General features: G+C 43.7%; 1 protein-coding gene across 2 annotated transcripts in view; it reads left to right on the forward strand.

Annotated features, from left to right (window-relative positions):
* The window catches only part of ATP2A3 (ATPase sarcoplasmic/endoplasmic reticulum Ca2+ transporting 3), a 148600-nt gene extending 125479 nt beyond the window's left edge, over positions 1–23121 (forward strand). The window contains exons 15-22 of one of the 2 annotated variants that reach the window (XM_006272254.4): positions 423–643; positions 1588–1790; positions 2975–3060; positions 6436–6569; positions 7108–7225; positions 7703–7820; positions 10448–10523; positions 16573–23121. In XM_006272254.4, coding sequence (XP_006272316.2) covers positions 423–643; positions 1588–1790; positions 2975–3060; positions 6436–6569; positions 7108–7225; positions 7703–7820; positions 10448–10523; positions 16573–16648 — 1032 coding nt within the window. In that variant the 3' untranslated portion in view covers positions 16649–23121. The remainder of the gene's footprint in view (positions 1–422; positions 644–1587; positions 1791–2974; positions 3061–6435; positions 6570–7107; positions 7226–7702; positions 7821–10447; positions 10524–16572) is intronic. The other variant, XM_019493449.2, reaches the window with a different exon arrangement.
* Positions 23122–25116: the final 1995 nt, after the last annotated feature.

The following is a 25116-nucleotide window of genomic DNA, read 5'->3' on the forward strand; positions in this document are numbered from 1 at the left end:
GTCTGAGCTGGAGGTTTGGAGCAAGGTCCACTAGTTAAGAGCAGGGATTTGGAATTCTGATCCCAGCTCTTCCAAGTCATGCGTAATCTTGAGTAAAATGTATTTTCCCACATAAACAATCTAGGTAATAATAGTTCTCTACATCATAGAGCTGCCATGAAACTGACTGTGGATAAAGCACTTTGCAAATGTTTGAAAAGCCCCTGAAGACAGGCCAGCTATCTGATTACTGTACCGTGATGGTCAAAAAAGTAATCATTAGGTGCAAATCCTGCCGTCAAATACTTATGCAAAAGAATGTCATCCAGATGCGATTCCAATGCAAAATGGACACTCTTCCTTTTGTCTAAATCTTGGTCTCATGCTTGGGTTTTCTTCTATAAAATGCCTGTCCTTTAATAAAGCACTCTCACTTTGTCTAGACTGGAGATGGAGTCAATGATGCCCCTGCCCTGAAGAAGGCTGAGATTGGAATTGCTATGGGGTCTGGTACAGCTGTGGCCAAGTCAGCAGCAGAGATGGTGCTATCTGATGATAACTTTTCCACCATAGTGTCTGCTGTTGAGGAAGGCAGAGCCATCTACAACAACATGAAGCAATTCATCCGCTACCTTATCTCATCAAATGTTGGCGAGGTTGTTTGGTAAGGCTTGTCCTTCCCACTTCTCTCTAGGACAATAGAATGAAAAAGGATGGGTAAAAGAGCAGAAGTGTATTTTCCAATGTTCAGAAATCCGCTCAGGTTGAACCTGCTATTGGTATAAATCTGCATAGCATCTTGGGAGGCTACTGGAGCCGCACCAGTAGAGTATGTGACTTCTGCTTCAATTAAATTGCATTGATATTTTCATTCATGGTTTTACACCCCCCCCCCCCCCTTGGCTGCCAGCCAGCATTTGCTTCACTAGGGTATCTGAGATCATAAGTTATAGTAATTTCTATTTGACTACAGTACAGGGAGTCTTATGACATGTTTATGGTTAAACTCAATACCATAGTATGGCCAGCATGTTGGTCTTTAAATGACAGGTTGCCTTTATCTTGCTCTGAGCTCATCATTACATAGCTCCAGTGATGCATGTGCAGCCTCCTATGTCTGATGCAGCAAGACTCCATTATAACCCTCGCAGGTCCGCCCACTGCAAATAGTTTCCTGACAAAGGGCCTTTTCAACAAGTTGTTATGTTCTGCAGCAGTCTTGACCCCCCTTTCTCTGATATTCATTTTGGAAATCCCTCATGCTAGAGAATTCAGCAGGATCATTTCAGCTGCTGACTAGAAAAAATACTGCAGCTTATTTGCCATACAAGGAACTGTATATGAAGTTGAGTCCTCACCACCAAAGTGGGCTTAAACTGCAAAGTTCAAGTGTGGGTTTCAGTCTCTCCAAGGGTTTGGGTGGCTAAAGCCGAATCTCTTGGATTCTGCAAAACCAAACCTGGATTTGGATTTTAAATTGTGCCAGTTCTTAGGGGCATTTTACACCCTGGGATTTGGTTTGCATTCATCTGTAGTTGTACCAGGTGCATTCCCATGTCTCCATAGGATGCAGATAACCAGCCATGTCTATGTGTCTTTCAATTGAAGCATCTTCCTGACCGCTATCCTGGGATTGCCTGAAGCTCTGATCCCAGTCCAGCTGTTGTGGGTGAACTTGGTGACTGATGGGCTCCCTGCCACTGCTCTGGGATTCAACCCCCCTGACCTAGACATCATGGATAAACTTCCCCGCAACCCCAGGGAGCCTCTCATCAGCGGCTGGCTTTTCTTTCGCTACCTTGCCATCGGAGGTGAGAGGCTGTGGCTGCAGATAGTGCTGTGAATGGCTTCAGCTTGTGTAAAGTAACTGCAAACCTGCTTATATCAGGAGTGTGGTCTTCACTGAGATCACCAGAACAGGCAGTGGAAGACAGTCCTGTCGCCAGTTCAGAGAGGTGTAATACCCAAAGCAGATCTATTACTTACTTCAGACTGGAGCTTTCAGACAACAGAGGCAGCTCCCCAAAGGATCATTCCCTGCCGAGACCCAGTGCAGGAAAAGGGTATATTAATCCCAGTCTGCTCTTTCTGGACATCAAGCCAAAACTGTGGTAGATAATTTACACTGAGCTTTAGTTCGTGTAGCCTAAGATGCTGCTGCTCTGAGAGCAGAAATTTCATTCTCTGATGAATGATCAGTGTGACGAAATCATTAGCAAAGCTAACCGCACTTTATCATGCATCAGCAGATGCATGACAAACAGAACCAAGGAGGTGATACTTCCCCTCTATGCGGCATTGGTCAGACCACAGTTGGAGTACTGCATCCAGTTTTGGGGGCCGTACTTTTAAAAGGATGTGGATAACCTCGAGAAGGTCCAGAGGAGGAGGGCCCCTCATATGGTTAAGGGTTTGCAGGCCAAGCTGTCCAAGGAGAAACTAAGAGACCTGGACCTCTTCAGCCTCTGCAAGAGCAGGCTGAGAGGTGATCTTGTGGCCACCTACAAATTCATTGGCAGGGCGCGGCAAGGAATCAGAGATGCTCTGTTCACCAGGACGCCTCTTGGGGTAACAAGGAACAATGGTCACAAACTGACAGCGAGCAGATTTAGGCTAGATATCAGGAAAAGCTTCTTCACGGTAAGGGTGACCAAAATTTGGAGTGGACTTCCAAGGGAGATGGTGCTCTCCCCTACCTTGGGGGTCTTTAAGAGAAGGCTGGATGGGCATCTGGCTAGGGTCACCTTACCCCAGCACTCTTTCGTGCCCAGGCAGGGGGTCGGACTCAATGATCTGTTGAGGTCCCTTCCAACCCTAACATCTATGAATCTGAGAGACATGACTTTGGGATAAAACCACTGGTGCTTGCTCTCCTCGGGGGGGGAAAAAAAGTAGAACCCTCTGCATTGTGCTAGTGAACAACACAGTGAATGGGGAAGCATACGATAAATCCAGTGCTTTATAGCTTCACAACTGGCTTTCTCTTTGGTTGCAGTATATGTTGGCCTGGCAACAGTGGGGGCAGCTACCTGGTGGTTTCTGTATGATGCTGAAGGGCCACAAGTTACCTTCTACCAGCTGGTATGTTATGGGTGAGGAGGGTGAAGAAGGGAAGGGTTTGGTTTTTAGTTTTTGTTTTTTTTATTGTTCCAAACACTTCTGTTTAGATCTCACTGGGCTATCGCCCACAGCCTTCAAAGGAGAAAAGACTTCTTTCCAACCTTCCCTTCTATCTTTTTTTTTTTTTCTTCAGGTTTAAAACTTTATTAGAAAATGTTAAAAATTGTAGTTATTTTTGACTTTGGAGAATTGAAAGAGATTATAGGACCTTGTGCATAGTAGCTACGTGGATATGTAGTTGGTACATGTTGATGCAATCTAAAACACACAGTTTAGTCATGCAGCAAACATTAGCCCAAGGTAAAAGGGTTAAAAAGCTCCAATGCCGTGCTATGATAGGTGGTAAGAGTGGTAAGACCCTGCACATGGTAACTACATTGGTAGAGTTGTAAGGTGGCAAGACATTTTTTTAGAAGATGGTTTTAGCATGCAGCATACAATTCCTGGCATAGGGAGTATTCAAAGTTGTACAATTGCTGGTGTTGGGAATATTAATTTTGAAACTTTCTCAAATCACTGGTGAACTGTGTAATAAAACAAATGTCTCCTTCAGAGCAACATTCCCCACTTCCCTTGTATTGGCTGATCAGCACTGAGGGCTGTACCCAAAGGTGTAAGGCTAAAAACCGATGTCATTTAATCTAGGGCTGATTTGTCCCAGGCTTTGACCCAGTCAAAACAGGGAGAGGACAGTCATTTACACACACAGTTCAAATGGCAATTAACTCAGATTATCCGCTATAGTTTCCCCAGCAAGGTGTTTAATTCAGATACTTCACAGGGACTAACATGGGACAGTACTGTTGGCAGTCTGTAGGATCCCAGGAGAAATCTCTTTTTAATCGAAGAGGTATCTCTAATCACTTGCGTGTCCTCCAGGTGGGAAGCCCACTGATGTGCTCGCCATCCACATCGCTGGGGTAGCCCTAGGATTGATTCTAGGGAAGGCAGCAAGAATTGAAGTTAACTCATTTAATCCCCGTCACTCTTGTCAGGTGGGGGGAGGTAAAACTTTCCTTGCAGAGAAGATATTTTAAGCCCCTTTAAGTAAATCGGTTATTACCCTGTATGTGGAAGATGTTAAAGAGATTCTCTCACCAGATCCACTCCTCGCTAGGCACAAGTCAGTGGAGCCGACACAAATTGAGGTTACAGCCGATGGGGTCATAGAGGAAATTGATAAACTAAACACTAGCAAATCACTAGGACCCGATGGCATTCACTTAAGGTCAGGAAGGAGCTCAGATCAGCAATTGATGAGCTCTGAACTGTAGTATGCAACCTATCACTAAAAACAGCCACGGTAGCAGAGGACTGGAGGGTTGCCAATGTGACTGCAAGATTTAAAAAAGGCTCTAGAGGGGACACAGGGAACTATAGGCTGTGAGCCCAACTTCTGTTCCTGGAAAATTAGTAGAAATAATAGTAATTTGTTCAGCACATGAACATGACTTGCTGGGGAGGAGTACAAGGGAAATCATGCCTACTAGAGTTGTCTGAGGGTGTCGAAAAGCAGGTGGATCCGACTGATCCAGTTGACAAGGTATATTTGGACTTCAAAAAAATCTTCGATACAGGCCCCCATCAGAGGCTCTTAACTAAGTTGGGTAGTCACAGGATTACAAGGAGTGTACGCTTATGGATTAGAAATGGGCTTAAAATGGAAAACAGAGTATAAATGGTCAGTTTTTAGGATGGAAAGAAGTAAACAGTAGGGTCCTCCAGGGATCTGTTTTGGGGCCAGTGCTGTTTAACATGTTCATAAATGATGTGGAAAAGGGGGTGAGTGGATGACAAAATTTTTCAAAGTGGTAAAGACCAAGGCAGACTGAGGAACTGCAGAAGGATCTGGCACAACTGAGCAAATGGGCAACTAAATAACAGATGAACTTGAATGCAGCTAAGTCTAAAGTGATGCACCTGGGCAAACATAACCCGAACTATTCCTGTACTATGATGGGCTCTACATTAGCTGTTATCACAGAAGAAAGAGATTTGAGAATTGTCTGTATAATAATTACAGAAGGCACAGAGGAGGGCAAAGGATGATTAGTGGTACGGAGGGGCTTCCATATGAGGAGAGACTAAAGAGGCTAGGCCTATTCAGGTTAGAAAAGAGACACTTTAGGGGTGGGGTGAACATGATAAAGGTTTACAAGATACTAAATGGTGCAGGGGAAGTAAATAGGGATTTACGATTCGCTCTCTCTTACAATACAAAAACTAGGGGTCACACAATGACATTAGTAAGTTTAAAAGTGACAAAAGGAAGTTCCTGTTTACACAGCATGTAATTAAAGTGTGGACCTCATTGCCACCAGATGTGGAACCTGACAGTTTAGCCAGATTCAACAATTCTTGGAGGAAAGAGGTGTCTGTAGCTATTGAGCTCGAGAGTTAGGGATACAGCCTCTGAATTAAAACTTCCTAGACCTTAAATGTTAGATGCTGCAAGTAAGAGAGGATCACTGGGGAAAAAAAAAACCCTGGCCATGCCCAGTTCACTGTCCCTTTCAGCTTCTTCTTTCTGCCACTGTGACACCCATCTTACATAGGTAAGGCGGACCTATGGTCTGACCCAGTAAATGGCCATTCTTATGTATTTAGTGCATCTAGTGCCAGAGTAACTACTGTGGAGACTGGTTACTATTATATTTGTTGCATCAGCATTTAAAATTCTAACCAAGCCCAAGGCCCTGCTGTGCCAGGTGCTGTGCTAAATCATGGGAGGAGACAATCTTGGCCTCAAAGCATGTACTGTCAAAACAAGCAAGACCTACCCAAGGCAGGAAGGGAAGGAGCAGCACAGAGAGGAGATTAGCTTGCTCAGCGGGTCAGAAATAGAGCCCTCATCTCTTGGCTTTGGATCCATAAGACTAGCAAGGATTCCTGTAGATGAGTTGGAATTTAGTTTTCTGCAGACTTTGTTAATTCTCTTCTGTGAGCTGAGTTTGCATTTATCTTGCCCTTGCTGTCCATGCTGTGGCTTTCAACAAGTCTGTGGTTAATACTATTTGCTATGATAGATATTTTTTTTTAACAGGCACATGTCCACTTGGAACTAAATTGAAACCACTCATTAATTTCCCATAGACAACCTAGCTGCTATTACATGATCTTTACTGTCATAGGCTGGAGCCAAACCAGAAGATGATTTGCTTCAGATGCTAATTGGTCCCCCTGATCCAAAGAATGGTTAATGGATCCCCTGATAGTTGAGAGTCATTCCCACGGGGACCTGATATTTTTGCCCATTTCATGGCTTTCCTGCAGCCACCAGGAAAGTGAGTTTGCTCTGCAAGGTAACCATTTACTTGGTGTTTCTTGTGCCAACAGAGAAACTTCATGAGATGCACAGAAGACAACCCCATCTTTGAAGGATTCGACTGTGAAATCTTTGAGTCTCGTTACCCAACCACTATGGCACTGTCTGTGCTAGTGACAATTGAGATGTGCAATGCTCTGAACAGGTGTGGTATGTTCAGGAATGTCAGATCTTGATGCAAAGCCATCCACGCCAACTGTGTTATTCTCTGCAGAGATACCAGTGTGAATGCATGTAGTTCTCTAAGATCCAGTTTAGCAATTTGGCAATATCTGGGCCCATCTGAGCTGGGTGTTCAAGTTCAAAATTAATTCAGGCTTAAGGTCCTGGCTTAGATCAGAGGATACTATAATTTCTACCAGCATATAGGTCCCCTGGTAGCTTAGGGGCTAAACAAGATGGGATCAGAGCTTTGTATTGGAGGTCCTTGCCTTACAGGGATAAACCATATTTTGATTTTGTACTTACACCTGTTCAATAAAATTGGGAATTCACTGAAAAAAGTGTGATATCAGCCATGCCACAGTGAATCCACTGAAGTATTTATATATTTCACTTGAAAGTCTTTATTTCTACCGACTCGAAGAGCTAAAGGGTATATTGATTGAACCAAGTTACCCTTGTAAGGATTAGGGATATTTCACAGTTTATTTGAGCCAACACCTTCCTCTTTGCTTTCATAGTGTGTCTGAAAACCAGTCGTTGCTGAGGATGCCACCATGGCTGAACCTCTGGCTTCTCGGGGCTATAATCATGTCCATGGCACTGCACTTCTTGATTCTTTATGTGAAGCCTATGCCTGTAAGTGATACCACTGGCCCAGTGCGTGGGGTCATGGGGTTGTGCTTCTGATAACTCCATTCCAGGGGCCATCTTTTGGTTTTGTGCATTTCAGTGAGACTTCCCCAAAAGCAGAACTTTTCGGGGTTGTTTCACTAGGATATGGGACTGAAAGTGAGGTGATCAGGAGAATGGGGTTCTCTCCCTGGCATTTTTGTCATGGAATTGCTATGGGCAGGTCACCACCCCTGTTTTTTGCCTCATTTTCCCCAGATGTAAAGTGGGCATAATTATATCACCTGTCCTTTGCAAAGTCCCATAGTGTTCTCGTTGTGACCAGGACGGAGGCCTCATCTTCCGCACAATCCAGAATTTTCTTGGCTATGTACTCAAGATATTCCTTGCCCCAGTGATTGGCTATATAACCAGAAAATGAATCTTACGTTCTGAGCTCTGTCTCCTTTGTGTTTTAATTTATGAACTTCTCTTACCTTGCAGCTGATCTTCCAGGTAACCCCCCTGAGCTGGCCACAGTGGGTGGTTGTACTGAAAATTTCCTTGCCTGTTATCCTGCTTGATGAAGGACTCAAATATCTTTCCCGCAACCATCTAGAAGGTGAGTGCTGTCCAAATAAGGAATGCTCCCGTTCCTCATCTGCTACATGGTGCTTGCTTTGTGCTTTCAGGGCCATCTCATTGATCACGTCTTCTGATACTACTCACGCTTGCTTTTCCCCAGGGTTGCCTGTTACAAGGGACTCTTTCCTTATCTTTTTACCTAATCGCTTAAGACCAGACACAAGGGTTGATGCAAAAATGTTGTTGTCCATTACTGGCTTACAGTCCATTGGAACAGCCTAGCCATGTTGTTTTCCAACTGCCCACTGCCTTCCTTAAGGACCTGCACCAACTCTGTAATAAACCTTCTTGATAACATTACTGGAAAGTGGATTAACTCTCTTCAAAAATCTGTTTCTTCCAAGCATCCTTCCCATGTTCTTCTCCTGTGCCTTTGTCCCCAGAAGGATGTCTTCTCTTATGTTTGCCACTTCTGTTTTAGGATCAAAACCCCCAAGAGGTGCTGAGTATATGAAACGTTGCTTAACTTCAGTGACTGTTGCAAGTGCTTAACCATTTTCAGACTTTCTCTCATGTTGGAAACAAGAAATGTGTTATCAGAGGTGTCCAGTTCTGTGCTACAGGCATCAGTAGAAGGTTTCCCACTGGTGTCAGTGCCAGCAGGTTTGGTCCCTGTCCTGTATAGCACTGCAGACATTTAAAGACCTCTAGGAGTGATGGTGAATAATCTACTGTTGCCTACTTCTTGTAGTGAAGAATTTCAGTGAGTGACCTGAATGTGCTAAGTTAAACCTTTTTTGCTTTCGCTTTTTTTTCCCCCTCCTATCAAATGTTGTAGCCTTTCAGTATGTCAGCCAAGTCACCTTCCACACTCAGTCCTGCTGCTTTCCTGATATCATCATGAGTGCACCTGTGGTGCATGTTCCTTAATTAGCTCGCTCATTGTCCAGGACTGTTCGAAAGCAAGATCTGGGCTCTGATATTCAGGTGATTAGAAGTTCAGCAGAAGATTGGATATTGCCTTTTTGAGTGCTTACCCACCCCCATCAGTACTGGCAAAAAGGAGAGATCCAGGAAGACTCCAGACCCATTCAGGCTCCCTGTCAGTTCCTGTGATGGGAGGAGGTTCAACTTATTCTTTTCAGAAGAGAAAAGCGTTTGGATAATGAGCCCCAAGAGGCCTGGACCTTGCTTTTTTCTGATCATGGGTGACTCCTGGATGATCTGGCACAGCAGTTTACCTCTGTTCTTACTTCACCCCCCGTAGATAGTATGATCACATGAGTAAGGATTCCACTGCATACATGTGTATCCAGCCTATTTTTTAGTAGTTCTCCTATTTCATGGTTGAGGACTGTTCTCATTTGCCCTGCTGAGAAGAGATTCTTTGGGAGAGAAACGGGGTACTTTGGCCATGGGTCTGGACAAGAATAAGATTGCGGAGAGAACTTTTTTGTGTACTCTTGGCTGATGTGCAGCATACTTTATTTTTGTTAGTGGTGTGTTGCATTTTCAGTGTCACCAGTTATACAGGTGTCACTGTAGCCTAAATTATGAGGGATGATGGAAACAGCTCACCTTTGCTCCAGAGTACAGGCTGAGTTTGCAGGCCGGTCTTTTTGTGTTTGCATACAAGCTAATCATGTTTTTATATGGAAATGTTGAAAAGGGAGTCCATAATACTATTTTTGGAGTTGCTTTTTAGGACAGAAATACACTCCAAAAGTGCAAAGAGTATTACTCCCCTGAGCAAGAAATCTCAGTACATATTTATGGTATTAAGTAGAGATGCACTCCCCTTTTGTTGTGGATTATTTTGTGAATATCAGATTGGTTGGCTTCTGCTTCTGGGCTAGTGATTCATAATTAGTAAATTATTCAAGTTACCCACTATTAGGAAATAAAGATAGATGGGGCCCTTTTTAATAAGCAAGAGGAAAATGCCTTTTTCTTGGTTGACCATGAAATTTTTCTGAAAGTTGGTCAGATTCTTGATTTTTTTTTTTTAATTTTTTTTTTCCTCATTTGACTCTCAATTCCCAAAACCATAATGGAACAATAGCCTTATGGTCCAGGCCCAGAACTAGGATTTAAGAGATCAAGTTTAATGCTCAATTCTGCCATGGCTTGTTGTGTAATCCTTGACCAAGTCACTTTAATATTTGTAGACATCACTTGACCATCGGTAAAATGGGGGTAATTCTTTCTCTTCTATTTCTTGTTTTTTCTCTATTCAGATTGAAAGCTCATTGGGGCAAGGCCTTTCTTTTATTCTGTGCATGTAGGATCCTGAGTGTTACGGTGCTCTTGCTGCTACTGCAATAGAAACCACAATTCTGAACTAGTGCAATCACTTCCCTGGATATTTGTTGCTGCTGGGTCCCATCTGCCTTGCTGCCAACCCACCTGTTCCATTTCATACCTTTCACCCACACTGTTACAGTGCTGCATCATGCTAATGCTGATTTTTATGATTTGCCTCATGTCTCATCACAGCAAGGGATTCTAACACCACTATTTAATCACAGCAAGAGAACACAATCATTCCAGGCTGTGCTTGAATTGTCACTTTTTAAAGAAAAAAATCCTTTGTTTGTTCAATCAAATTCCTCTGAATATTACTGAAAAATATCCCTTAAATCTGGCATTGTCGTTTTTCACCAGGAATTCTCAAGACAGTCAGAAACATGTGGAATGGGGAGCACCAGCTGAAAGCCTGCAGGACTCCAGATCACACAGGGTTGGCTCTCTCTCTTGTGTGTATTGTCCCTGTCAATCACGTTCCTGTTCCATTGCCAAGCTCATTGCGTCCTGTGGTAACCCGGCTGTCCAGCCTCTGGGTGGATTGTCTGAACAGCTCTTGGGCATACGTTCTGGCACATGTCCAGCATCTGCGGTCGTGACTTGCAGCTGCAGGACAACACAGTCCAGTGGCATGGCTGGTTTTGGTGTGAAGCGTAGAATTACGTTGTGTCATCAGTGAAAAAAGGGTACATCTATGTAAGGAGCGTGCTATCAATAGTACTCTCACAACATTAAAATGTAGAGCAAGCCTACGGATGAGACGGTGGAAATCGTCTTAGTTCCATTAGAGCCGTTTTATATCCAAGCAAGGTCAGAATTTTTAGGAAGCCTCAGCAGCTTCAAATGGGGCCACATTGCAGAAGAAGACAAGACATCCATTATTCATTGGGAGGAGAGTTCTCTACCAGGTCTCTCAGCTGTGTGTGTTGAGCAGCTGACGTTCCAGCCCTTGGGTTTTCTTGTTTTGCTTTTTTTTTTTAATTCCACATACATCGGGCTGGGGATGGGAAGTCGGCCCAGCTATGATCGGGCTGGGGAGGGGAACTGAGCAATCCGGCTCAGTTCCCTTCCCCAGACGGCAGCACCGGCTTCCCTCCCTCATCTGGCAGGCAGATCGGGGGCCCGCAGCCCCGATCTACCTGCCAGCTGAGAGAGGCTGTTTCGAACTTCCCCATTATAGCTAATGGGCAAAACGTCACAACAGCCTCACTGTTTCGATGAAGCAAAGCAGAACAGCTTTTTCAAATTGAAATGAAATTCAAAACAACGCTGTGCCGTCGAAACCGCAAAACTCAAGTCGGAGAGGACCAGTGCCATTTCGCACAGCCCTACTTAGCACGCTGGAAGGGGAGATTCTGGGGTTATGTAAACCAGCTTGGCCCATCCATTTTTTACTCTTGCCTTCCCCAGGGCTTGGACAAAGGAACATTTTGGGCACTTTAAACGGGGTGAGGGAGCTGCTGTTCTAGAGCACGTATTATCTGTTAGGAGGCAGCTGCTACATCTGTGTGCTCTTGTAGCGTGAAAAGTTGGTAAATCTCTTCCTAATCTTGAACAACTTTAAAGTCAGAGTGGCTTTGTTACACTTGTATTATGATGGAACGACTCCTAGTAAACAGCTGCTTCATCATGGGTTATAGCCCTAGCGTTTGACACGGATACAATTGTTATGTTTGTCTGTGCACCAACTGTCTATTTCTGCAGCGTCCTTTCCTGTTCATCTCCTCTAAACGAAAGGATTCTGATCTTTTCAACACCCCTTCAGCTGGTAGTCATTCCACGCACACAGGCAGCTACGTCATCCATCTCTGGACCCCGTATTTCTCATGTGTCACTTTGAGAAGTGCTGAGCACAAGATGGCAAGTGTGAATGAAGAACATGGCAGTATAACGTTTTCAGGATACATTCAGCCAAATAAATATTTTGTTTGTTCTTTTTGATCAACCCTGCATGTTGAGCAGTGATATCCAGTGTATTCATCTGCATCACTTCATTCCATTAATGTAGTTTTTTTCTTGTGGAAGATTAGCGGGTGGTTCTCCTTTTTTTTTTCTGCCTCTGGCTCAATTTATAATCTGTAAATAAAGTTTACTCCATCTATAGCTTCTGTGGTAGCCACTTAAGGGATGCTTCCTGAAAGACTTCTTGAAAGACCAAATAAATTATCAGCCATTATTTTGGCTGCAGGTCATTCTAGTAGATTGAAGAGTGCAGTTTCTCTTTGCAGGACCTGTGTTGATGCATCGTTTTCATATGTAGTTTCAAGCTAGTTTATCTAGTTGTTTTTCATAATTGTCTTTAGTCATTTGTTTCAGCCTACTTGCTTAGTTGTTAGGTGACAGCTTTAATTGGTCTCAGGCTCCCAAAGCCTGCCCCCTGCTACTCTTGCTGTCACTCAGGCCTCTACAGTCAAGTTAAAGAGCAACGTTCAGTCCCAAAGCTTGATGGTTAGAATGACTACGATATGCTGGTCTCTTTAGCAAGGTCACAAAAGATAATGATGTGGCTAAAGAATCGCCTCTTTCCTCCTTTGACTTCCCAGTCTGATGGTCTCAGTACCCATTTGTAGCTGGCTTGTCTGTGGGCAGCCTTTGGCATGAGCCCAAAGCAGGGGTTGAACTCATGCTTCTGAAGCCATAATGAGATACCTGAACTGCTCTATCACCATCTTCTTTTGGCTGCTGCAGAAGTTTATTTTTAATGAGGGGCTGTGTAGTTGTATTAGCAGTTCGGCCACCGAGGATAACTTGCCCAATTAAGTGCACACGAGACGCATTTTACTACTTGCATCTCTGAGCTGTAGACTCTTTTGACTGAATAACTGTTCGTAAGCATTTGAGTGGCATGGCAAAAAGTGGAAGCAATGGACAGATAGGGCCTGACTTTAGATTTTGTGTAAATTGGGCATAATTCAACTGACAGAGTGTCTTCAAGAGAAGTGAGTTGTAAAGCAGGACGCCATACTATTAAATGCCAAAATAATGGATATATTTTTCTAAGCTGTGGAAACCTTGGCTTTGCTTCTGATCATAAATCAGGTGCGCCGTGTAGCAAAGATACCTGCTCTGTTATCTGCCAAAAAGATACTTCCCCTTAGAAATAACAAGAATCCATAAAAAGCTTCCAGGAGCATATGAAGGTCTCTGTAGTAATGCACTAGCAATGTGGACTAAATAGTATTTGGTCCCTACTGGAGTCAGATACTGGATGAGATGGTGCTGTATTCCCAAGTTCATAATGTGTCCTTGTAGGGTAATTTCTCTCTGTAGCTACCTTAGCCAAACTCTTACGTGGCAAGGAAAAGAATGTTTTTGTGTATACTAAGTTATTTGATTAGTTAAGGGATGGTATCAGAAAGAATATTGCTCTTACCTTTGGGAAGTGTGAACTTCCCCACATGGGACCCTCATGTCTCACTGATTTTTTTACCTGGTTTGCAAACCAGAAGAGGGGAGTATGTGGGGGAAAAACTCTTTGTAGAGTAAATACTAGAAGTTCACTTCAGCATGGCAGTGCTCAGAAAGGTGGCCACAGTACATTGAGTACTCTGTAAACTGAAAGCCTGTATTTAAGCACAGAAACATCACAGCAATGTGTTTCAGCTGTCCTAAAGGGAACTGCTTGAGGAGTGAAAAGTTCTATATTTTGCACCCTTTTGAGGGGCCCTTGCTCTGAGCTTAAGCTGCAATGAAGGGTTCCAGCCGCAATGACACTTATTTCCTGCATCACATGTAATGTTGCTCTTTGTTAGTAGCTCTATAGCTCTGGGGGGTAGGGAACAACCTATGTTGTATCCAGACAGCCAGATTTCTCCAGCATTCTCTGTTGTAGAAAGAAAAGCATGGTCTTGGGTGATGTTTCCTTAAGAAAGACATAAAAAAGGAAAAGAAAAGGCGAGCATGCAAGTTCATGTGAACATATAGGTCAAACAAAAGTTTAGAAGAGTCGAAAGCCAACGAGGACAAAGGATTTAGCTTTGAGGCAGGAATAAAATGGTAGCAGGTAAATAATGGTCATAAATAAAAATGGGCTGTTTCTGCATTTAGCAAAAAAATCCTTCCCTGATGAGCAGATAGTTCTGTTCAGGATTTTCAGGGTGTGACACGCTGAGGAGTCCAGTGATCATTAAAATGTGGTAGGGTTTGGGCACCTAACTCCCCAAGTTTTAAAGAACGTATGTTCTTCTTTAAAAATGCCAGGTTTAATGCAGGGTATCACAGTCCTCTGCATTTCAGATTTTATTAAAATCTACTGGGTGACATTTTCACAAGCATCTTAAAGACACTTAGGCACATGTAGATAAGCACACACTTGGTTTGTGGCACTGCACCTGCACACATTCACCATGCTGCTAGTTTGCAGTGCAGCAGGGGTTTGGGGGTTTTTTTGTTGTTCGTTTTGTTTTTTTTTTCACACCAGGATCTCCCAGTGTCAAAAAAAAAATGCCAAGAAAAAGCTGAGCAACCTATGTGGCAGCAGTGTGCACCTCCCAAAACCACAGCTTGGCTGCCTAGAGCCATGCTCTGACTGCTGGCCAGGCTCCGCACACCTGAATTGCCTCTGCTGCTGCCCTGAGGCTCATAGGTAAGGCTGGGGGGGGCCAGCCTAGGTGCTGGTCCCAGCCTCCCCTATCCTACCCAGAGCATATTTTCCTGCGCTAACCCCACACACAGGGACGTGCACTAGGGCAGAAAGCAGTGGTGCAAATTTGTGCTTCTGCTTCTTTTCCTGCAGCAACCACACACCCCTGTTTGTGGGGATGAAGCCATAAGATCTAAAGTCTTGTTCACTTCCAGTGGGAGTTTAAACACCCGAGTCATTGAGGCACTCCACTGGTGTGTTTTGAGGCATTATGAGGCATTACACTGGTTTTTAACTGCTGTGTATTTCTTGACTTCTTCCGGTGTATCAGAATTTGTTAATTCTGTACTTTACAAAGATCATTAAAGCTAAATTGTTTCTGTTCCTAAGCACCACTTACTAGCTCAGGTAGCAGTTATAAGTGCAACGTAAACAGATCACTTACTGTGCGCTTTAAGTTGATCTGGAGATCAAGTGTTATTTAGAAGGTTTAGTTATGTACTGTGGTAATTGTACGGGAGAGGAACTTCCAGCGTGCGCTATGGAAAGTGCATGTTATAGAAAAGTAGGTAACACTTGCAGTTTAAAAACTGAAGCTGGAAACAAAGTTAAAATGGAACTTAATTTATTTATTCCAGTCTCTGTGGCTGGTAATGTTAAAGAGCACGGAGGAGTTGAATGCAATCCCACAGGTTTTCTGACTGCAAGTAGTACACAGGAGAGTAAGTGCATTAAAAACTTGTCAGATACAATAGGAATCATTAGTGTAAGGAGAAAATGAACTTTGGCAACATTTGTTGAAAAATTCTTTTTCTTTTTAAAATGGATCAGACCGAAGGGCCTTTGATCTGCAGTGATAAAACTGGATTTATTGTTCAGCCCTACATTGCATCCTCAAGGAGGGACTTTACTAGCCAGGATTGTTAAAATGACAGTCCCTTTGCCAGTTCCACGAGTAGAGATGCTGAAGCACAGTTAAATGTTTCTACCTTTCCAGTTCTTTTCTGAATGTGTGCTCTTATTGACAAAGGGGGTAGGTACATGTAGCCTTTTCCGTGCTGAGTATTAATAGTTCCTTCCTGGGGAGCCCAAATGAAGTCACTGCAGCTACTCAAAGATACCAACCAGTACTGTTGGGCATTGGCCCCATGTTTTTAACATGAGATTTTCAAAGCTGACAGGAGAACTTATGCTCTCAATCCCCATTACAGAGGGCTTTAGCTCTGTAAAGCATCATGTGTCAACACATGATGGCTGGACTCGATGATCTTCCAAGGTCCCTTCCAGCCCTAATGTCTGTGAAATCTATGAACACCATAGTTTCCTTGAACGCTTAAATGATGAAATGTTTCATAGCAAGCATCTCTTGCTGCCAGCAACTGGAGAAGAATGGCCTTGTGGCTGCAGCACAGGCTTAGGAGTTGGAGACATCTAGCATCCTTTCCCAACCTAGTTGTGATTGCTTAGAGCGATCTTGTCTAAATGACTCTGTGTGCCTCAGTTTCCCTATCAGTGGACTGAGGATAACTATTGACCTTCCAGTGGCTCAGGAAATGTTTACAGAGTGCTTGGGTATCCTGGGAAAGAGAGCATCTTAGAACTACAAAGTGGTTTTGTTCCATGGTGGCTGAATGGGGCTTGGGCATCTGCATGTGAAAGATGCAGATAAAGGTGTGTAAAGGCGCCACATTTGGGAGCTGGGCAACAGATCCTGCTGCTTGGTGGTCCATGCTCACGGTGATTGGATGTTGATACTTTGTAAGCCCAGACTCCTGACACCAGTCTTTTCATGACTGTGAGGTCTTTCCTAGCTCTGTGAACCAGTGAAGTGTTTATGCTGATAGCAAAAGACAGGTGATCAGCCCTGTTTGTTAACCATAAGCCAATTTCCTTTCTTTTTCAGAAGAAGACAAGAAATGAATGACACAAAGGAAGCTCACTATCTAAATAAAGGAACCCTAAGCTGCAACTCGGACTGAAGTCTTGCATGTGTGACCATGACTAGAAGCCAGCAGGACATGCATGTGTCCAACTATCAGACTAATGCGGGTGAATTGTCGAAAAGAAAAATACTGATTTGTTTCGTTTCGTAGCTTTTTTTTTTTTTTCCTGTATATAATGGTGCAATTACTGGACAGCTAAATTATGGTTTGGGGATGGAACTATATGTAACTGAGTCATTGTAACACAGCTCCTTGGGGATCTATTCATGAAAAATTAGTGACACTTCTTAAAAATAGCCCTCGAGAGCGAGGTCAGCAAGCATCCTTCACTTGGTGACAGCACAGTAAGAGGAGAAGTCATGATATCAAAGTGGGTTGTGGAACCTGTGCATGAGAAATGCCAGGGGTGCATTCCAGAGCTGAAAAAGATGGTGCGGCATGGCAAAAATGGGCGCCAAGAAAACACTGAGCTGCATGGGAGGACAGGAATGATAAGTGAAAGAGGCACATAAGATGCAACAGTTCATGCTGGTTGGCCTCCGGTTGAGCAGACTCGTGTCCACCAAAGCCATAGGAACTAGATGGCAGTGCTGGTGCTTTGACAGCCATGCTACCTAGCTGCCCAACTTTAGTAGCATGCATCAAGATAGTTTCAGTGTATGGACATAGATATCCTGTGTCCTGATAGAATTACTAGTGGTGTGCATGTTGCAGATGTGCACTTACAGAGATTTTTGTGGCTGCAACTGTAGATTTCCCCTCCCTCCCCCTTTGTTTTACTGTGTTGTTATTATCTTCTCTCCATGTTGAAAATCTTGAATCTTCTCAGGCTCATCAGACACCAAATGTGGCTTAGTTCTCTTGTCCTTCCTCTTCTGTATGACCTCATTAAATCTCTTCCTATGCTTTCAGTCTGAAACATTTCCATGTAGAGTAAACTTTTACAACAAAACATGGGAATGATGGATTTTAGAATCAACCACATCTACTGCCCATTCTTGATCAAGCTTTCTGACCAAGCACATTTTTTTTTTTTTTTAAATAATTGTACAGAAAGTAGAACATGAGACTAATTCTCAGACGGCAGTTGAGCGTTAGATAATAATATTAGCTTTGGGGGACACCTCTTGTTCCCTTATGATCTTCTTTACCATTCTTAAAATCAGTGCTATGCCTCCAACAGGGGAAACAAATGTCCACATAATAAAGCCCCATTTCCTGAGCACTGTCACTTGTGGACTCCCCTTTAAAGGCACTTTCCTTATTCCAGTCCTTTGAGATTGTTTTCCAGTAGAAGAGTTGTGCAGATGATATTTTGCATAGTAGCATTAGGTTGTATGTACCAGTAGATTGGCCTGGCTCTGTCAAAATCCATGTTGCACCAGCTGAGGGCTTGGCTGTAAATACAGCCAGCTGCTTTTCCAGCTCTCTAAATACTCCCACTTCCTCATTCCTCCCTTTCCTCAGAGCCCTGTCCCGATGATACTCAGTTAGCAGGAGTTGGCGGCTTTTCCTTCTTTCTAAACTTCAACCTTGTGTACACAATGGCACTAGGGCCAAGCAATGCTTTTGATATCATTTGATATCATTTTTCTCGGTTACTATCCTGATCAGGTTTTGTTTTTTTCTTTTTAAAAACCTCCAGTGCTTTTTTTTGGTTCTCTTTCACATGTGTGCAGACAAGCTGGCTGTGCTTCGACCAGCTGGCCACGTGATGTACAGTATGTGCCAAACACCATCCCTTCCTTTTTTTTCTCCATCACCAGCATTGAAAAAGATGGGTAGTGCCCCAGACCAGTGGGAATGTACAGACTTGTTATACTACTGAGCTGATTCAATTGTACAGAAAACATTGCATGAAAATGTTGTTACTGTATTTAATATATAATGTATTCAAGGAATTTTAATATGGAGCTCTTTACAAATATATCTTTATAGATACTGTGCGGTTACAGGAAAGTCATTCACCGGAAAAAGTTCTATTCACCGTCCTGGAGAATTTTTTCTCCTAATGTGTCACATCCAAGTTGATTTAATTGGTGATTTCACAGGCTGACTGATTCCTTCTCAGAGGCCAGTTCCACTAACTCACTCAGCGTGGCCCAGACACCTTCAAGGAACTGGTGCACGAGGGTGAAGTCCACCTTTCACTGCACCCCTTCTCCCCCAGCTCCCTGTGTTTTTGGGGGGGGTTTCAGAACAGGCTGGTAAATAATAACCAGTAGAAATTTAATCCAAGATTAACAGGCTAAATTCTGCCTTCATGTGAGTAAATGGATTGCCTTCAGGGGAGATGTTTCTGCTATCCCATGGTTGAAATTGGTGTATATCATCCTGGTCGTCCTTTCCTTTGCAGGGGAGGAGGGAATGAGGGGAGAGGGTGTCTAGAAAGTGTTGTCCAGCCAGGTTTGCAAGCTGCTTCATCTGTAAAGCCCCCCTGCTGGTACTCATTTGCATCCAGCAGAGATCAGTGCTGGGTTGGACCTCTGAACCAGATTGTCAGCTGGTATGAAACAGTTGCCCCACTGGAATGACCCTGATTTGCAGCAGCTGAGGATCTGGCCTGGGTGATGATATTTTTTTAGCCTAAATGTGTGCTTTTCTTTTCCTAAAACATTATTCTGAGCTCTGTAATGTAAAGTGTCTTTAAAAAAACAAAAGAAAGGTCTCATTGGGTATGTAAGAAGCAGAGGTAAAATCATGGACTTCTTAAATCTCTCTTAAATTCCTACTGGTCATTTTGCATTGCCTCATCTGGTACTGGGAAACATGGGTCCTGTGGATCCCCGCAAATTCATTGTGATTTACTTATAAAAGAAGGGCACGGTGCAGGCTGGAGTAGGGCAATGCTAGTTTCTGTTCAGATGTTACTAATTTAGCGTCCCTGTTACTAAAATGCATCCCTGCTGCTCTGTGATTGTATGGGTGCATTACAGGGTACGAAATAAGGGAAAAGAAAGCAACAAACCATGGCCTTAATCCAGCCAAAAGGCTCACTCTTCTCAACAGCAGCAGTTTCCATTTGCCCTTTTCATTATACTCATCTGATATATTCTAAAAATATTTCATATCAAGTCAATGAAATCTGCCCTGAAGACACCTTCAAGAGATACTGTCTTAAGGGTGCCCCATTTCAAAGTGTCCATGATTTTTCTGTATGATCTTAAACTAAGGAATCACATCTTTCTTTGATTTTTCTTTTGTTGCCTGTGCCTTGAATGGTTGTTAAAGATAAGTTTTGTTCTTGGCTTTTTGCAGTTAGAGAGATTAGAGATCAAATATTTTAATGAAGTAGAAAAATATCCTTAGATTGAATTTTTTTTTTTTTTTCCTTTTTATGGTTTGGTGGCGGGTCTGGATAAGTCAGAGTAGTTATTTATTGTTTGTACATCACCAGCTGGATGCTCTAACATACCATAGTAAGTTTATTATTTTGTGTAGACTTGGAAGTTCCTGACCCAGTTGTGGAATTGGGTCTCGGTTGTATCTTACTGAAGCATTGGATGGTGTGCAATAGAATGGAGAGGTACACTGGCGTAGCAGTTTCTTCGTACTGCATGTTGCAGAGAGCAGCCTTGGGCAGAGGGAAGGGGGGAAGAGTCTAGTAGTACCTGTCCCTTTCTGAAAAAAAGAATCTGGGAATTGCACCCTTTTGCCTTCTAGGATATTCAGACTTCTTTATTAAATCCCACCTCTTTCCAACAATTCTTCCAACAACACACCCTCCTAAATAAAAGGAACAAACCATTCATAACTCCTCATGAGTGAGCACCAGAATAGTAGCCCATGTGGCTTTCCACAAGCACTTTAAATTAATTTCTCAGGGGCCATTTAACATGTTGGATAACAGTAATACAATAATCCTGGGAGCCAAGATGCTCCTACCTCTTGAAGGAGTGCTAGGGGTTGAGCTTTGTGTAATGGCTGTAGAGTCAGTTTTGTGCTGTTTCAGGACCTGAGTGTCACTGTGGTTTATGACTGGATGAGCTCTCACCAAGAACTTGATCGTATCAGGAAGGGTTCATTCTTCGAAGAAAAGACAGCTCTTATTTGAAACGGCAGTGGAGAGAATAATTGGTGCCACCTCTGAAATGTTGTTTTCTCTCAATTCCTTTGTTGAACTAATGTGGCCAAGAGTCTTGATGCTTACCCATGGGTTAAACATTGGATTTGCTTTGGGTATTCAATGAGATTCTGGCACTGTTATGATAATGCTGCTTTATGTATGCTTCTAAGAGTTGCTTCAAGACCTGGGTAGTACCAGAAGGTGTCTGCAAATAACAAGAAATTGGAGATGTGGGAGGGATTGAGAAACTCCTGCAACAAAAGTGGGGCTGGGATGAGTTTGCCCAGGCTGGAGGTGGTAGTGAAGAAAAGGGATTTAAAATGGAACTTTTGGAGACCTCGATCCTGGCAAGATGCACAGTATAGGGTGAGGCACAGGCTTTCATACAAGGCAGATTGGCACAAGAGCACTTGCATAGCAAATTCCTGTTCCCACCTGTATCACTCACTTTGTGCACAAGGGATTTGACTCTGTATCACTGGGAATCTTTCCATTGGCTGCACTGGGCTTTGAATCAGAGTGATGTGCATCACAAGAAGCTTTAAAGCATGAGTGTTTGCAAGATCAAGGCCTAAAAATTCTCTTTTTCACATCCAGGAACAGCTGTCGCCTTTAATGCAAGAATTAAATGTGCAATGTTCCTGATAGAGAATGAAATGGGTAGAAACCTTACCTGCTTCCTGCTTGCTGGGAAGCTCAGGGCCAGCCCACCTGCTCTCTCAATACTTTGCATTCCCAATCTCTGCAAGCACACAGCAGGTGAGAGACACCCTGGCTGTAAATGGGAAGACATGTTCACACTGGATTGTCTTGAGTGCTGTCCGTGGTGCTGATGTAAAAAGCAAAGCCCTGCACATAGTGCTTGAGTGAAGAGATCCAGTGCGCACAACAGGAACCAATGTGGGGGTATATTATCCCTGTGGATTGTCAAGCAGATGTATGCAAATTTGCTTTCCTGCTTTACTTTGCCAGCCCTTTTGTCTCCCACCCTCAATGCAGCATGCCCCAAGTGAGGCATGATCCTGGCTGTTATGAAAAGCCCCCACCACCTACAGAGTTGATGTTTCTCAATAAACCCAGGGTCAGCAACCCCCTGGCATGTGGCATGTGAAGCCGTTTTGCTTGGCGTGCCACAGCTGGCCTGGGCTCCCACTGGCCACGGAGCCTGGGCTCACAGCAGGCAGCAGAGAGGCTGCAAGCAGCTGCACCAGGATCTGTGGAGCCCTGGCCTGGCTTGTTGCTGGCAGCGGGTACATGCAGACCTTGGGGCAGATGGCAGGGAAGGGACCAGGGCTGTGCTGCCACAATGAGGATCAAGCCCCTCCGTTTCTCCCCACTACCCCCCATCCATCCCTGGCACACCAACATCTTACAAGTCGAGGTTGCAGGGTGTTTTAGCACCGCCCAAAAATGTTGCTGACCCCTGCAATAGACCAAGATGCAGAAATGCCATGATATTCTTCTGTGCCTGATATAGGGATTTTCAAATACTTTAGCTTCACTTACTCCACTTGCTTCCCAAATAGACAAGCAATATCAGTCTGCCTGTCTCGCCAGTCCCCTGCCCCTGATTCCCTATATAGCAATTCCCAGATCTTCCACTTTCTCCCAGCTTTTCTTCATCCCACCACCCCTCCAGTGCGACCTGGAATCCCATTCAGGTTAGTGAGAGAAGAACAGGTTCTGCTAGTGGATTGGGGAGGTGGTTTACAAAGCCAAAGTAAAGGTCCTTAAACTCCCTGGGAGTGGAAATGATGGATTATTTAGGCTACCGATTGGGATTATCTTTGGTTTGGGGTTTGCAGGAACTAAACTAGTAAGATGACATATGGAGAAGGTTAAAAGTGCCCCTTGCATTGTCTCCTTTTGGTGTCATTCAGGTTTTGGAAAAGTAAGAATGGAACAGTAAACCCGTGTAGATCTTGATACCTATAAACCCAGGCAGACGTGTGCTACTTTGGAGACATCTACAGCAGATTCTTGCCCATGCTGTGCAGAGTCTGTGCTGTGCTTTTGTCAGTGCACTTCAGGCACTGGAGAGAGAAAACATTGACTTGTTTACAGGTGGTCTTAATGCCATGGCTTGAATCTCTGAACATAAAATTTTGATATGATGCCTGAACAGCTGAACCTAGAAATCTCATTGACTGCGCTTAGCAGCGACAGGTAAATTGTTATATCTTTGGATAAAAGTTGTTTGGGGGAGGGGGGAAATAGAAGCGAAAGAAACAAGGTTTCCTATTTTATTATACGAGAGATATTTTTCCACTAAATTACTGATTCCTAAATTATGTACTTTGTCTGATGTAAATAGCCAGGTGTGTTGTGAAGACTTAAGAAGGCTCATTGTAGTCACATACATATGGTCCACTCTGTTCGCACAATATTGAGCTGATTTGTTTTATACTTATGAAATTACAGAAATAAAAACAATTTTACTGGACCACTCTGATTTGCATTTTTCCTACCCCTGTTCTCACTATGCATTATTTACTTGGGGAGCAAAATCAAAAGCTAGCAAGAGACGGATATAATGCTTGAGGTCATGATTTAGCCTTAAACCTGTGGCATGAAAAATCATGGGATTCATATTTACCAGGTCGGGATTTCTTGGGGTTTCTGATAACAGGATGCTCATGTTTGTAATTCTGGCTGAAGCTAGACATTATGGAGGCTTGCAGCCAGGGATGGCTTGTGGAAAATCTTTTCTAAACGCTAGCCAACTCAGCCCTCGTACAACTAAAACATATTCATTCCTAATGTACCCCAGGTAATTGCCCTAATCTCAGCAAGTCTTTTTAAATAGGTCCTGCCTGTGCAGTGATCACCAAAGTGCTCTGCTTTATCCTTCCCTTGTAGGTGTTGAAATGGTTTGAGGGTTAGATTTGAGAAGGACCAGATCATCAGCAGGTGTAAATCAAAGATTCCCAGGGATCAAGCGAAGAGTTTGGCCCTACAGACCTTTCAGCTGGGTTTAGAGGAAGTACCAAGACCAGCAAGGTCAGAACAAAGAACAAGACAAGTGACCTGTTGCGTTTTTAGTGGGAAATCCTGCCAAGGTAGAGATGACACATTTGGAACAGCAGAATCAAAGGTAATGGCACTCATTAGTTGCAGCCACTTAAGTCCTGTTTCCATTGAGATGGAAACCAGCTACAGGCTTTCTAGAGAAATCACTTTGTTAGAAAGATGCTGGCCAGAAGAGGTGGGGCCTAAGCAGGTTCTGTAAGCAGCTGGCTTATAATTTGGTAGGGCACTAACCTGAGAAGCTGGGTTGGCACCTTTCTAGTAGGATCATGCTTAGTAAAACATGCCCTCTTTTTCTTAAAAGGGCAAGAAAGCACAGTTCAGCTGTGGGGTCCTGCTGGGTGCTGAAGCTCTCGTGCACAGGGGCAGCACTTGCATCACTCCTCTGCTACAGAGTCCTCTTGAGCAAACTGGGAAGGAATCGTGGAGCAGGCCTGATGTGTTGCAGGCTCAGGACTGAGAGAGCTGTTCTCTCTGGGATTAAATGTGGCAGAGGGTTGGGCAGAAGCCGTGATAGAACTGGGGCTATAGGTCTTTCTAAATCCAAGCCCTGCCCACGCCAGACCTTTCAAAGAGAGGTGAAGCCAAATGCTCGGCTCAAACTCTCCTTACCCGTCCATTGCCTGACGTGTCATTCAGAAGTGAGATGTTGAATGCAGAATTGAGGTGGCTGATCATGACCAGTCCCCTGCTTTTACATGCAGGAGGGTGCAGGTTCAGTACATTACACTGGTGCCAAGTACAACATTCCCTCTTCTGGCTTCCCACCAACAGTTCTGTTCTGTTTGTATTATTTTATGCATTTCTCCATCTGCTTAAGTCGTAGGTCTGCATGGGGCCAGGCAGCAAGGAGGGGCCTGTTTACATTGTGCCCTCCCAGTCACATATCAAACTAAGATTTTTTATTTTTTTTTTCAAGGCTGCTTAAGGGCTGAGGACACCAAATTCCCATTTGTTTTAATGGAATCAGGCCCTTGTCTCCCCCAGCTATCTTTAAACTCTCGGCTTAAGTGTTTACTTAAGAGCTGGCTAAATCGCTGCTGAGCTATTTTTAAGGTCAGATGTGTTCTCATGGCAGCCAAGGAATGTGATGCCATTTATCCCCCACCCTCCCTATAGCCGAGTTAATACCACCAAAAACATCTGTCTGAGACCAGGCACTGTAAGGCAGCAAAGGACATCGAATGAAGCCAGAAATATCAGGAAGGGACTTGAAGAGGCCAAGGACAAGTTAAAATTGGAAATAAAAGTCACTGTGCTGTTTTGCATAGGCCATTGCAGAACTTTATCCACCCGTACTTTTTCCTCTACCACTGCTGTCATTACATGTCCACAACTGAGTTCCCAGCTGGAATCAGGGCCTTATTGTGCCAGGCAGCATAAACACAGTGAGACGGGGCTTTCAATCGAA

Source organism: Alligator mississippiensis, chromosome 14 (genome assembly GCF_030867095.1).
Source record: "Alligator mississippiensis isolate rAllMis1 chromosome 14, rAllMis1, whole genome shotgun sequence".
Lineage (NCBI taxonomy): Eukaryota > Metazoa > Chordata > Crocodylia > Alligatoridae > Alligator > Alligator mississippiensis.